This window comes from Taudactylus pleione, unplaced genomic scaffold (assembly GCF_031769625.1).
Source record: "Taudactylus pleione unplaced genomic scaffold, aTauple2 ptg000419l, whole genome shotgun sequence".
Taxonomy (NCBI): domain Eukaryota; kingdom Metazoa; phylum Chordata; class Amphibia; order Anura; family Myobatrachidae; genus Taudactylus; species Taudactylus pleione.
The window spans coordinates 922567-938779 of NW_028284821.1; the positions used below are offsets into that span (position 1 = coordinate 922567).

Consider the following 16213-nt stretch of genomic DNA (forward strand, 5'->3'; position numbering starts at 1 on the left):
TATTGTTTTCACTGCAATAATTAAAGTATTAGTAATGCAAAAAGTTACAGAACACTGTAGTTTTCAACATCATTTTACCACTTACTAGATTTTACACCAATTATCTCCTGGTTTCTTGGAAAAAAAAATGGTAGTTTACAATAATTTACTAATTAATTATCAGATACTGTAGTCATCACTTTATTACTTTGCAGTTCAAAGTGCAAATCCATTATGTAACTATAAAAGGCTGCATTTTACTGATGAATAAGTTAACTATTATCCTTTAACATAACTTAAAAGGAAAAAAACACCATTTTGTCTTTCATTGTTCTGCAGCAGTGCAATGAGATGCCTCTCTATGGGCCGTATTCAATAAATTCTGAAAACTACGGGTTTTTTTCTGCATTTTTTTTTTCTTTGTCCAAAATTGCGCGTCCATTTTTTTGTCAAAGTACGCAAATTATTAATTTTTTGGGGGGTAATTTAGTATTAGGGGGGGGATGTCCAAAGGGTTTTACAAGAAATTCCCACAATTTTAGCCAAAAATAGGGATTTTGCATATTTTTTTTTCTCATGGTCTGGGATGGAGAAAACGTTTCTCCAGGTTTTTTTTTTTTTCGCCTGTTTGCCGTTTTCGCCTGTTTTTTGGCAATAAAACTGCAGTTTTCGCCAAAGGCTTATAAACGGTAGTTTTCGCTGCTAATTGAATACTGCCCTATGTATCAAAGGTGGAAGAGATAAAATTGTAACAAATAAATTAGCAACAAATTAGCTCCTAACTATCATTTTGTAAACAGAGCCTGTAAAATGTAAATTGGAAGCGGATTGCTTAGTACTTTATCTCTCTCAATTTTCTCTCTCTCCCAGCTTTGATACATAGGGGGAGTATTCAATTACAGGCGAAAAGTCAGAGGTCGGACTTTTCGCCATCATCGTTACTTTATCCCAGAAAAAGCATCGGGCGTGTGCCCGCTTTATCCCAGTATTCAATTAGGATCCAGCGAAAACTGGACCCAGCGGAAAGGTAAGTATCAAAGTCCATTCAATTTTTGGGAAATCTCCCTGTCGCTCCCCCTAAAGATTTACAAATGTAGGGGAAAGGGTCGAGGGGAGACCCTAAGCACTGGTACCAAAATTCATATTAGTTATGTGAAGTTAGAAAAAACTCCAGTATATTAGGAAAATATCATAAAGGGTTATGACATACCCAAATCTGATGGAAATGGAGGTGCACCCTAGAGAGCAAAATTAATAGCAACAAGGGGGAGATAAAGTACTCTATTTTGTTTGGGGCACAAATTCTACCTAATTTTATTATAAAATGTAACCTTTTATAAAGTATTCTTTAAAATAAATGGAGTAAATACATGTAAAAAAAAAGAACAAAGACCGTGGACAACATATATTGACAACATAAATAGAAGAACATCTTGTTGTCCTATTAATATAAAGATTAAACTCAATTGATGAAAGTCACCATCAAGTTGTGATCTCTGTGGTGAGTCATATAGTCACTCAAGCATATATTTGCGAGATCTCCTATAATCCTAAATTACAGAACATCAGAAGATTGTATGAGCTGTCATAGCTCTTTATATAATATAAACTCTAGGTGAAGATATCTCAATAAATGGATATGTAAATAAACAGATATTTCTTAAATAGACACTAGAAACAATCCGCCGCAAAAGACATACAAATGGTATTTAAACAAATTAATATATACCATCAGGAGATTTTTATCTTCATTTTAATTAACTTTTATTTTCTGACATTACCTTCAAAACCCACTTTACAATTTTTTTATCAAACCACTTTATTATTATTTCTATTCTTTCAACATCACTCTTATTTTCTCTTCCTTAGTTTCTTACATTATTCATAATTTCATAACACTTACATATCACACACTTTTTTGCCTCCAGCAATTATTTCAATCTTTATATATTTTATATATTTAACACTCTTAACAATATTTTTTGCACAGCATGTTTATACCATTTGATCAGTACATTTTTCTCTATTCACATAATTGTTTATCATATTTGGATTTTATTCCTATATTTATTTACTACATCAGGGCATTCACTTCCAATAAGCGTCATTCATTATTATTTTATTTCATTTTGATCTTATTTGTACTGATTAGATTTATTAGTTTTTATTTCTTCAAATATCTGATTAAATGCAACAATCATCTATTAGCCAGTCATCCTCAATATTATTGATTGCCAGATTATCAGAAGATATGGGATAACAGCAATCTGTACTCCGGTTCTAAGAAGATTTCTTCCTTTTTTCGAGTCTATACCATTAAGAAATGTATTCTACTATTTATTTCTAATCAAAGTTCCTATCCATAGGGGCCTTTTATGAGATATACCTCTGCCACTATTTGTCCCTATCATGTCTCTCACTTTACATGCATGTAATTATCCCCATTGTGTCTCTCATTGTAATCTGATATAATTAGGTCTGAACCGTGCTTGTCAGTGGGAAAGACCTATCACTCACGATACACTTAACCCGCCTACCAAAGATTGGGATAGGCTATTTGCACGTATCTGTGCATTCGATTGGCCGCTGTAATATACAAATGCGGCAAGCCCCCGTGTCATCACAGAGCTCAATTGACGAAGCTTTGTTAGGTGAAACGTGTGTCTCCTCCGGAGTCCACGAGGAGACTCCCTCTGTCTGGACACTGCCGCTGCGCACTTGTGGCATCAGGTATCTTCACTTACTTTCAAGGGACATACGGACTGCACCGCCTCATCAAGTGTTTCCACTGCACTGTATGGATACATCAGTGGGGTGAGCTGCGCTGCTTGCAGGTCCAGTGTTTCTCCCTTTAGTTTTCGATCCTTCCTGGTGTGAGCAGGACGCTATTGGCACTGGCCAGTTATTTACTGAGATCTCTCTCATTACTCCGCTATCACCACTATTTCTTTGACTATCATTTTTCAGGCACTCTCATCCCACCACTGTCCCACTGGTATAGCCTGGCATATAGTGGACAAACAGGGGAAGACAGTAGATGCCATTACTACAATATATACTATACCTCCTCATGGTATATGCGCCGGGTCCGCTCATGTCCCATTCACTATATATGTACATGGGACACAGAAGCCACCTATCCCCTTGCCTATAGTGAGTGGTAACTTTACTATCAATATCTGACAACTCTACACTTGTATGTTATTCCTGATACATTATTTCCATACCCTCCTGCTTCATTTGCATTTAGAGATTTTGCCATTTGATGACATTAGTTTTTTCATAAAAGCAATGCCCTGATATATATTGACATGTGGTTTTTGAAATTTTGCTATTTTATCCTGTGCAGATAATAACATTTTATATATTCATTCCGTAATATACTATACCCTTTATTCTGGGTACTGATATATATTTTTTGCAGCGGTGGACTCCTGATGGTATATATTAATTTGTTTAAATACCGTTTGTATGTCTTTTGCGGCGGATTGTTTCCAGTGTCTGTTTAAGAAATATATCTGTTTGTTTACATATCCATTTATTGAGATCTCTTCACCTAGAGTTTATATTATATAAAGAGCTATGACAGCTCATACAATCTTCTGATGTTCTGTAATTTAGGATTATAGGAGATCTCGCAAATATATGCTTGAGTGACTATATGACTCACCACAGAGATCACAACTTGATGGTGACTTTCACCAATTGAGTTTAATCTTTATATTAATAGGACAACAAGATGTTCTTCTATTTATGTTGTCAATATATGTTGTCCACTGTCTTTGTTCTTTTTGTTTACATGTATTTACTCCATTTATTTTAAAGAATACTTAATAAAAGTTACATATTATAGTAAAATTGGGTAGAATTTGTGCCCCAAATGAGTACTTTCCCTTCCCCTTGTTACCCCCCTAAAAATATCCTGACATGGGGGATCACTATGGGTACCCCCAATTCGGGCTGCTGAAGGTAGTCAGGGTTTTTAATAGCCGTTAGAAGAAGGGGTGAAGAATAGCACTTAGGTTTTTTTTGTGGAAAAAATAACTTGTCCCATTAAATTTGGGGTACATGAAAATGGGTGCAAGAATATGTTTAAGTCCCTAAAGTAATTTTTAAAAATTCTTCAAAAATGCACCTGTCGCTACCACCCGCATTTCAGAAAACACCTGCCGCATACATGGGAACCAACCCCTTAATCAATTTTGCTAGTTTAAAACTTTGTTCCCCCCAATTTTCTTTTCTTCACCCCCAAAATGTAAGTAAATTTTTTAGGGTGTCCAGAGGATTTTTTTTAAAACATTTTTTGACAGATTACTTTTATAGGACACTCCCAGGACTGCAGGCTATTTTTATTTTTTTTTTTTAAATCCTGCACCCGTAAACCCCAATTCTGCACTTTTTTTCACCATGTATTACATGGTGAAAACTTATCCCCGTTATTTTTAACAAAGACTTTTCGCACCGGCGAAAAGTCTTTGAAATTGAATATGGGTATAAGTGAAACAGGCGAAAATGCTGTCATCGGCGAAATTATCGCCAATAACAGACTTTTCGCCTTAATTTTTAATATGGCCCATAGGCCCCTAACTACACAAACGGAATCAAGTTTGCAGGATTGTTTTGCAGAAATTCTCTCTGGGGATTCAAACACAGAAACAGGGCCAGGCCCAGTGATGTCATAGTAAATAGGTAACTTGTTAAGATATCAGAGAAGCACAGTGGTCAGGGCAAGAGTAAGCACTGGGGGAGCAATAGTCTGCACATACCCCAACTCAGAATTTTTGCCCCTCCCCAATGTACTTTGGCAGACAGAAGACATACTCAGCTCCTCACTGGGAGTGTGGTTGTTAGTACAATAGCGGGGGGAGGGGGGTTTGTGGCCAACCGACAATTGGGTATATTTACTATATATATGTAATTCGTGCAAAATCAGGCTTTTTTCATGTATTACTATTGTCCTTTTATGTCCAGGGCTTTGAAGAATCTGTAAATACACCTTGCATTCAGCATTTTCAGTGAGTTCTTAGAATATAGTGCAAATTAAGCTATCCTTCGTTATTAATAAACTTATTTATTTTATTGGGAAAATACTTTTTCACTAGCATAAAGTAATTAGATGCCATCCCTTACAATGTGGCTCATTGTAAATTGCTTAATTTATTAACCCTTGAAAAATGTATTGAGAATACCATCAATATGGTATGTTAGTTTAATTTGTTAGTAAGTCATTTAGACAAAGTGATACAGTAAGATAAAATACTGATTAAAAGTGGGGACTCCAACATTTCGTATGAGGGTACCCAATGCCATTATTTGTCTCTGCCTCGTGTGGAAAGCATTGTGCATTTAGGCATAAGGATTTTGACAATATTAATATTTAGTTCAAACTTCGCTTCCTGGCTCTTAATCTTCAAATGGACTCTCCAGACCCACTCTCTCAAAGCTTTCCAGCTCTCCCAATCTGTCACACCTGTCTGTCTGCCCCATCCCTTTAGAATGTAAGCTCTCATGAGCAGGGCCCTCTTCCCTCATGTGCATCTCCTTGTTTTACTTATACTATAATTCTGGTAACTCCAAACAAAGGCACCTAATAACTTGGTTGCTGACGCCCTGCTGCTTATTTAAGTGTTATGCAGCAATGTTTATAAACCATGTCCTTGTCCTGTTAATTTCTTGTGTGTTTATTTTGTTTATATACTATTTCAATTTTGGACTGTGCTGCAGCCCCCACCTCTGGAGCCGCAACTGCTAGTCAGTAGGTATTCCTGCTTCTGGCATTGGTTTTTTGTACTGTGGCGTCAACATTCATTGTGTCTGTGAGTTATGTGCTGATATGAACCCGGTATACCACAACGCGTACTTTGTCCAGACGTACTGGAAAAAGGTGTGCCAAAGACAATTTATTTAGCAGTTTGGAGGTTGGAAACCACCAGCAAAATTCACCAGTCATTATCTGGTGATTAAACTTTAAACCACTGGAACAATTAGTGTTCACTTTAGGTCCGGCGTCGGACCTAGAGAAGGGCACTTCTGACATGCCGTAGGCGTGCCTGCCCGAAACGCATTAGAGCTTTATTTGAGCTTATCCACAACACGCTGTATACCCCTCGGTAATATGCCAATATGCGAAAAAACATTAAACCACAAAATAAACTTTATAGTTTTTTAATATCATCTGAATGATTTTCCATTGCCATACTAAAATGGTGATGGCGAAATTGTTAGATGTTTGCAGATAACGTAGAGAAAAGTTTTTTGTTTTTTTTGTACATTATCTGCTTTTATACATACCAATGTTCAGAGTAAATGTCAAATAGTGTTGATTTATAGTGCATTTGTCTCTTACAACCTCTTCTTACATCTCCTCCAAAGTACATTAGTGGGGGAGTTCTTGGCATGATCCTGGCTTCATATGATCTGTAGGGATACATAGACTTTGTCTGAGTGCAGTCACAAATCTTCACACCGATGTGAATAGAAATATTGCTGGCACAGGAATCCTTGATCCTTTTGTCAGCAATGGGAAGCCGTGTAAAGTATGGTTCAGACCTTTTACTCTGTTTTTCTATGAAACACTGACTAAATGGGCCTTATATTATGGAGGTCTCTATGGCCTTATCTAAGGAGGTGAGATTCTTTTTTTTGGTGGCAGTAAGGTTAAGGCTGGTATACTGACGTGTGTAGCATTTTTACACCCAAAAATGTATCTCAATTTCTAAATTTAGACTCAAACTGGGTTCCTGTGGCTATCCCTAAGCATGTAAACATCAGGATCATTTTTTTTCTTCCACTATATCTAAATATCTACTTTGTAAATAGTCTGCCTTCATTTGACACTTGCCATTCAAGACTACTAGGGGCATATGTTAATCGATTTTAAATCAACCTCTAGTAAAGATACTCCCTAGTGAGTGTATATACTAACTGATGGACAATAGGTGACATTGACAGGACAAGATTTTATAGCTATTTGTAAGTGTACCTCTGGCCAAAATACCCCCTGGAGAGATGCTGCATTTGGTCCACTCACAGATGGGTTACGTGATAAACATGGTTTGCACATTAACAGCTGGGACTAATAGCCCCTAGTATCCTCAGGTTATGCTTCTTCAGTTAAAGCCGGAAGCTTTGCTGTTGAGGTGTCTGCTTGTTTTGCTAGGATTTTCTGTAATCTCTTCCACTTGGTCTCCTCAATATGCAGTTCCCTAGGAGTTGTTTTGGTTATATCCACCTGGTCTCAAAGGATTTTTTAAAAAGCAGGAACTCCCAGCCTAAAATGAATGAATATAATCACGTAGGAACTGTGGCAGTGGCCACATGAGATTTTGGCTTTGTATCACAATAGGCTGTACCGCTTGATCATTGTTCTTGGCAGTGCCATGGATTGATAGGACCCATACCTTTTTGGTTCCCATTTCTGGATTTTGAGAGGCAAGATTGTTGTTACAATCAGTGTTAAGTACTTGATAAATCCTCTACAGCTAGCACATACTGTCCCCCCACTAGTACTGGAATACAGAAGAGATGTGATTGTCCAACTGCAGTACTCTTTGCACAATAACTGTGCCAATGTCTTATTTAGACCAGTCAATTGCCTTTTGCAGCATTAGTCCTCATGCCCACACACTTCCGAAACAGCCACATTCAAAGCAGTGATCCCCATTGCTTATTTCTGACATCCTTTCCCAAGTTGGTCCGATGTTAGTCAGAGATATTGACTACGATCAGTACTTAGATAATTTTCCTTGTACTGTTTCTGTCTGGCCAGATTTAGCACTTGTGAGGTAAATTAACATATCAAGTTGTATCTACTGTAAAAGTTTCAATAATTCCTTGTTTAAACTGCTGGATCTTCCGAAGTGAGATAATCCGATTTGGTCCAATTATTACTGGAAGCCACCCTGAACTTGCCATCTCTGGTTGATTTGTCTGGCATCTTGGCTAATAGGACCAGCACTGCTTTAAAAACCATCCTGTTCTTTTGCCGAGCTTATGGTGGTTTGCCTCTCTAAAGGATGCATTCCCTCCTGCATGGTGGCAGTTCCTCTCTAAGGGGCTGACTCAGAGTTGGGAGCAAAGCAGAAAAAGGAGCAAATGTGAACCTTAATAAAGACATGTTGCGTGGTAGGTGGGGCAGATTTAAAATGTGCAGAGTGATGCAGATTTGGCTTGGCTGTGGAACCAAACTTTTGACTCTGATTCCTCTATTTTGCTTTTTTCTGCCCCTGACTTCAGAATGGCAAACATATTTTACATCTATTCTATCTAGACTACAATTTGAACCTTAGGGTTATTAAATCTGCACAATACATGATTTAATTAAGCTTCAAATAGTAGTTAAGATCATGAGATAGAAGAATTCTTCTAAACTAAACTATGACCGCAGGAAGGGTTAATTATGTCACAATGTAATGTGTGACTGGTGCATGTGGTAACTGGTAATTTCTTTTTAGTGGGTGACAGCACAGTTGTGGGTGATGGCGCAGCCTAAATAATTACAATGGCATAATATTATAATTTTTTTATTTTGTTCTTTGGACAGAAATAGTCCTTTAAAATGTTGAAAAGAATAATTTAATCCCTTTTTAAAGAAAAAAAATATATTTACCACTTTTGACAACAAGTAATTGATCATTTATTCTCCAGTAAGTAATGCACAATGCTGGTCCATACCCTTGCTGTACCAACATTAGTTTAGTACTACTCGGTTATCCCTGGCCTGTACTGTACTACTACCTACACTGAATATCCTATTATTTGTTACTTATTCACACAGATCGGTCTGGACAAAGGGACACTTCAAATTTACTTAATTATGCAGCTATTGATTTTTTTATTTTTAACAATTTAGTTTTCAGAACAGAGAACAAACACTGCTGTGCTGGTCTTTTTTTGTTCTGATCAACACTTGACTTTCTCCTCCTGCTGTTTAGCATTTCTTCTCTGCAAGATAATGATTAGGCTCATGTGTTGATAGACACATGATGAGACTAATCTGGAGGAGTACTTGGGAAGTGGGGAATGATGTGTCATAGGCATCTGTACATGCCATAATGTGATCACTGATATATACTTCTTGGAGTATACCACTCTAGTATCTTGTACGGAACTGTGCTCCAGTTATTATTCTGACAATAGTGGTCTGTGAATACAGTTAATTTCTTTAACAATAGCTTCTCCAACTGACATTTTTTAAACCTTTTTTTATTTACTAATAAAAATAACAAGCGCAATTATGGTAATACATTTTGATATTTAGTTATTTGAAATCTTATAACTAGGATACTATTTTTAGCATTGCCTTGTGTTCATGTACAGTATAACCAATGACCATCAAAATTGGTAATGTCTCATTATTAATCCACTTTCAAACATGGTAGTTGAAGAGTGGCTACATGGGTGGATAGGAGACCCTGTTAAGGGCTCCCATGCACCTTAGCATAACTAGATCAGATATAATTGTGATCACTTGTCAACTGATCATTATTACACTTTATTTACAGTAGATCTTCCCATCAAAGTTCTTTCTGATATGAACTAAAACCGCAAATCTTTGTTTGAAATTGCAAATCTTATCCAGAGTTTAGATTATATCCTTTTGACATCAGTGCCATGCCTATTTTTGTGGATAAATGTATGTACTTTAATAAGCATGTTTTATTATCATGTAACACTGTTTGGATTTTTCTTTCCTATTTTGACTTTAGATGTGTGGAAAGGCCATTTTTAAAGTTCAAAATTTGTTAAAATGACTGTCTTTTCTACAACTTTAACAGGAGCAAATCCCATTCTTTAATTAAAATAAAATCAAGTGTTTGTTGTTTTTAGACAGATCTGTTATTTGCGTTACCCTGAGATTACATATCTGCTCTTCAAACACAATGGTTTCCAGGTAGCAAACATGTGCAAATCATTTGTCATTCTTAAGGATAACAATCAAATCCGTCTCAAAGATAAAATCGACTAAGTGTTTGTTTGTTTTTTCCCTTTTTTTAAGATCGCTTGTGTAATGTTACTCTTATCCATTTTTCTGTCTGCATTAATATGAATGTCCATAATTTGTATATTTATATTACAAAAATTGTTAAAACTTTTTAGGGTATTATACATTTTAAAGCATTGTTAAGCAGAGACCAATTACTGACATATATTTTCTTGCTTTTCAGGTTTCAAGGACTTATTATTCCAGATTGGAACTGAAGAAGTGTAATCTATATATGTTACAAGTCACCGTTAAACAAGATGCTAATGAATTAAATGAACCTCTGGATTCTACAACACGAGGACCATTTTCTAAACAAAATATATTTAATTTCTAATATTACAGTTGTATTTTTATGAGCAGTTCTCTGAAATGAATGAAGATGTAAAGGACTCTTAACCTCCCCTCACTCTTGAGCATTTATTCACACTAACGTGAAAACACCCACGCAAGAAACATGATGACTAATAACTTGCTACAGATGCAAATATTGGAAAAGTACAACTGTGAAAAATGCAGATTTTCGACGAAAGACCAAAATAAGTATAGAAACCACGTGTCTCTTCACAATGACATTAAATATGCCTGCTCACATTGCACCTTTGTGTCCTACACTAAAACTGAATTTCAAAGACATTTGGTGTCACATACTGGGAAGTTTCCCTACACATGTGAATACTGTGGCTATGGTGCTATACGAAATGACTACATAGTTAAACACATCAAAAGAATTCACTGTGATGGCAAGATACAATGTTCAGTGAGCACGGTAGAAAATGATTCTCAAAATGCATCAGTTAACATTATCCAAACTCAAGTGAGGAGCAGCATACAAGAGATTCTTCAGAATAGCCCTTTTGCAACTGAAGAAGTTATAGATCTAACAACAGATGTGGACAATTTTAGCTTGACAAGTAATGGGTTGTGTTCAAATGGCAATGATATTGGTAATGTATATGCTGGTCAAGTGGATGTTAAGGTAATTTCACCGGTAGGCCAACAATTGTATCCTTGGACACCTTTAACAGTGGTTGCACCAACAGCATTTAGGGTACCTGCCAACTGTGTTGCTGAGGTTGTGGAGGTGAAGACTATGAACAGTACATGCCATTTAGTATTAAAGTATTCAGAGAGCATTGATTCATTTGTGCCAAATCGTGTTTTTAAAAAGGAAAACATATATGAACCAAAACCCTTGGATTCTGTTGTTCCACCTATCAGCAACTTAGAAAAGTCAACTAAGTCTTCAGTACAAGAATGTACGGCATCAGTGGATGGCTGCAATGAGAATATATTGCATACAAAAGATTCTGCCACTCTAATGGAGGAGAATTCTAACCTCAACGTGACCTGTCCACCAGCTAATGATGATGAAATCATTAAAGCAGCCAGTGAGATTTCTGATGGGATCTTTAATGATATGGATGTGGTTTCAGATGGACCGATTATTTCATCTGTGTTCTCTCTTAGCTCTGAATCTCAAAACATCATTGAAGGTATTCAGTGGGAATGTCCAACTGCCATCCCTGGAACAAGCCCATTAAATGATCAGATTAATACCAGTCACTCCTCTTTAATGAACATTGACAGACATGTTGGTCAACAAGGACTTACTGTACCAACTACTGAATTCCTTTGTCAAATGGAAATTGAAAAAACAAACCAACAGACCCAAACACCTCGGTTAAAAGTTGAGCAGGAGTCTCCTGAAATTAAATCCAATTTATTTAAAGCAACTATGGATTCTGAAATACAGTCACCCCTTAGCAGGTCAGCACTGATATATGGCAGGAAACCTGAAAGCCAGACATCGGTTTTTCTTCAAAGTAACAAGAAGGGTGGACGTAAATCAAACCGCTTCAAGATAAAACCAGATCTGTTTAGTAGGCCACAGACCCTTTTCTTATCTTGTGACCGAAGGATCGTTATGCAGCCAGTTTCCTGTGTAATGCAGAATGGTATCCAAACTGCTGCTCAAGTATTAGAGGAAAGTAAAGCAACAGAACAAGAACATGTAACACTTAAAAAAGCAAGAAAGCAGAGTACCAAAGGAAAGAATAAAACCATTCCTAAAAAACATGTGGTCCCAACTTTGAGGGGTACATTACAGCAAAATTTGAGAACTCTCAGACTGTTTCCTCTTAAGGCTGATCAAGTGACACAAATGCCATACAACCATCAACCGGTGGTGGTATTAAATCATCCTGATCTGGAGTCCCTAGAAATTTCATATATTATGAAAGCAATCAATATGTTTAAGGGTAAAGTTCTAAAAATAACTTTATCCAAGCAAAGGTGTAAGAAATATGTATGAAAGATATGGAGATAGGGGTTGCTAAAGGGATTAAGTGTTTGGTCTGCACATTTTGAAGCTTTTTCAAACACATTTGAAAAATGTATATTAGAAGTCTATCCATTTTTAAACTACCCTTCCAACTAGAACAGTTAGTGTATCCATGCTGGTTTCTGTGCTCTGGTTCCCCTCTTCCTTGTGAATGTAACTGGCAGGGTTGTAACCATTTAGATTGATCGCTCATGAGAGTGATTGACCATTTGCAAGTAGTGAAACTCATTTGGATGTTACCATAGTAATGTTCATTGGGCATTCATCCAACACTATTATATTACTGAGCAATAAATCTGGTTACATCTGGGCTCGCTTGAATGGAGAGGAGCCCAAATACATATCCCCCAATATGTATAAATAAGTCAGTTGAATAACAATGAAGGGGGTAGAAACCGTGGACAGATATTATAAATGTGCACTTCCTGTCCAATGACCAGTTTTACCTGTTATATGAAATTGTATGAACTGCACATTTGTCACCTGAGCAACTCACAGACATGAGTCTGCCCACTGACCCCATGACACCAGCTGTGTATGTTACACTACACCCAGCCAGTATTGCCTTTTCAGTTTTCTTATTTAGTTACCTTTTAAGTTATTTTGGTGCTGACAACACACAATTTATGTCCTTATCCTCTTTAAGGACATAAACCGCTAAAAAGATTTAAATAGTAGATAGAGGGTCGACTGGGACTCATTATACTCCTGAAGGAGATAATTCCTACTGCTGTGTTTTTAAGGGATAATATTTAGTGACCAATTTACACTAAAAATAGAAGAATACTTGATTTACCAGAGATGGCACCACCGATGCTTATATACATTTATTTTTCAATTTTAAGACTGTCATGCCAAGTTAAACAACTTTGTTATCTGAGAAATCTTTAGTAAGAGGAGAATGAAATTACCCTTAGAATAATTGTTTTAAAGCTGATCTTCTCATCCCTGATATGTAGGACACTCTTGACAGTATTCATTTCTTTGACCTTCTGCTGAAGTTGGCCAAAGAACCTTCAAAACATATTGGACTGATATAAAAATCGTCGTCCTAATGAAGAGGAATATCAAACCCCTAATTGCGACTTTGGTGTATTTTGAAGTGAATTAGTTAGAATGGATACCATGAAATCTATTTATTTTACAATCTTCAAAATTCTCCAGACCTATCTAGAGAATAAAATGTAACTGTGCCATGAGAAATATTGAGTTTCCTAAGTGTTAGTGGAGGCGGAAAGTATACCACTCTGGCACGTTGTGAGAATCCCCTTTTAATGTTTTGCCATTAGATGAGTTAACATTGACTTGTTCAAATTGAACATTAAAATGGTTTTATTAGTTTGCAGTTTTAAATTGTTGTTGTCTGTAATAGGCAAGTTCTTCTCCTAGAATGATTTGTATCATACATTCTGATGGCATTTACTGTGTTTTTTGTTCCAATCTACTGGTTTTTAGTTTACTTTTGTGAAGAAAAAGCATATGGTTTATTTATGTTTTGATTTCAGGAGTCCTGATTGTTAAATTGTTCTGAGATATTTTTACAGAAAATTGAGAAATAAATTTCTTTTCCTAAATTAATTTGGCAGAATTAGTTTTTGTCTGATGTTGTTAACCATATCTCAAAATTTATCTGTGCTAACACCAATACTTCTGTTGCAGTGCATCCGGAAAGTTTACACAGCGCTTCCCTTTTTCCACATTATGTTACAGCCTCATTGCAAAATGGAATAAATTAATTTTTGTCCTCCAAATTCTACACACAATACCCCATAATGACAATGTGTACAATTTTTTTTTTTTCTTTATAGTATTGCAAATTTAATAAAAAAAACAAACTAAATTACATGTACATAAGTATTCACAGCCTTTGCTCAATACTTTGTTGATGCACCTTTGGCAGCAATTACAGCCTCAAGTATTTTTGAATATGATGCCACAAGCTTGGCACACCTATCTTTGGGTAGTTTCGCCCAGTCCTCTTTGCAGCACCTCTCAAGCACCATCAGGTTGGATGGGAAGCGTCGGTGCACAGCCATTTTCAGATTTCTCCAGAGATGTTCAGTCGGATTCAAGTCTGGCCTCTGGCTGGACACTCAAGGACATTCAGAGTTGTCCTGAAGCCACTCCTTTGATTATCTTGGCCGTGTGCTTAGGGTCATTGTCCTGCTGAAAGATGAACTGTCGCCCCAGTCTGAGGTCAAGAGCACTCTGGAGCAGGTTTTCATCCAGGTTGTCTCTGTACATTGCTGCATTCATCTTTCCCTCTATCCTGACTAGTCGTCTCCCAGTTCCTGCCGCTGAAAAACATCCCCACAGCATGATGCTGCCACCACCATGCTTCACTGTAGGGATGGTATTGGCCTGGTGATGAGCGGTGCCTTGTTTCCTCCAAACGTAACTTCTAGCATTGACGCCGAAGAGTTCAATCTTTGTCTCATCAGACCAGAGAATTTTGTTTCTCATGGTCTGAGGGTCCTTCGGGTGCATTTTGTCAAACTCCCAGGTGGGCTGCCATCTGGCCACTCTACCATACAGGCCTGATTGGTGGATTGCTGCAGAGATGGTTGTCCTTCTGGAAGGTTCTCCTCTCACCACAGAGGATGTTGTAGCTCTGACAGAGTGACCATCTGGTTCTTGGTCACCTCCCTGACTACAGCCCTTCTCCAACGATCGCTCCGTTTAGACGGCCAACTCTAGGAAGAGTCTGGTGGTACCGAACTTCTTCCATGGATGGAGGCCACTGTGCTCATTGGGACCTTCAAGCAGCAGATTTTTTTCTGTACCCTTCCCCAGATTTGTGCCTCGAGACAATCCTGTCTCTGAGGTCTACAGACAATTCCTTGGACTTCATGCTTGATTTGTGCTCTGACATGCACTGTCAAGTGTGGGACCTTATATAGACAGGTGTATGCCTTTAAAAATCATGTCCAATCAACTGAATTTACCACATGTAGACTCCAATTAAGCAGTAGGAACATCTCAAGGATGATGAGTGGAAACAGGTTGCACCTGAGCTCAGTTTTGAGCTTCATGGCAAAGGCTGTGAATACTTATGTACATGAAACTCTTCGTTTGTTTTTTTTTTTTTTTTTTTTCTTTTAGTTATTATTTTTTGTTTTTTAATTAAGTTTGCAAAAATCTCAACTTTTTACACATTGTAATTATGGGGTATTGTGTGTAGAATTTTGAGGACAAAAATTAATTTACTCCATTTTGGAATAAGGCTGTAACATAACAAAATGTGGAAAAAGTGAAGCACTGTGAATACTTTCTGGATGCACTGTACATATAGTGGGTGTGACCAACTGGACAGTGATCCTGTCCTTGGACTCTTGGGCCAAGTGGAAGGATCAACTCTTTGTGTTGTCAGATTAATTACATTGATGAATCTTTAGTGTTACCATAAGTAACATCATGTGTATATACTGACTCTGTTATAGGGTTTGTTACATGATAGAGGAATTCAACACATTCAGTACACAGATATGATGTTTAAGGGTATATTTACTAAAGTGCGGGTTTATACAAGTGGAGGTGTTACCCATAGCAACCAATCAGATTCTAGCTATTATCTTCTAGAAGGTGCTAGATAAATAAGTAGTAGTATCTGGTTGCTATGGGCAACATCTCCACTTCTATAAACCTGCACTTTAGTAAAAAAAAGTGAATACAATTTGGAAAAATAGTCAGTTACTTTAGTGTTTCTAACCAAAGTACATTTTCAAATATATTGAGAATATTTTAGTAGAATTAAAAGCTGTTGTACAGCTAATAGTTATATGGCTTATTTAAAAATGAAGACTCTCCAACAAATGAATTTTATGGCTGCACTATTTTTTTTTTTTTCATGGTACCTGGACTCATTGGAACAGTTTTAAAGAACACATGCTCCGATGCACTTTGTTAAA

At 36.9% G+C, this 16213-nt stretch overlaps 1 protein-coding gene across 4 annotated transcripts in view; it reads left to right on the forward strand.

Moving 5' to 3' along the window:
• ZNF518B (zinc finger protein 518B) overlaps positions 1 to 13840 on the forward strand; it is a 28461-nt gene extending 14621 nt beyond the window's left edge. For 3 of the 4 annotated variants that reach the window (XM_088447111.1, XM_088447115.1, XM_088447112.1), the window contains one exon: positions 10146 to 13840. In XM_088447111.1, the coding sequence (XP_088303237.1) occupies positions 10419 to 12275 (1857 nt within the window). In that variant the 5' untranslated portion in view covers positions 10146 to 10418 and the 3' untranslated portion in view covers positions 12276 to 13840. Of the gene's footprint in view, positions 1 to 961; positions 1007 to 10145 lie in introns of those variants that run through there. The other variant, XM_088447114.1, reaches the window with a different exon arrangement.
• The last annotated feature ends 2373 nt before the right edge of the window (positions 13841 to 16213 follow it).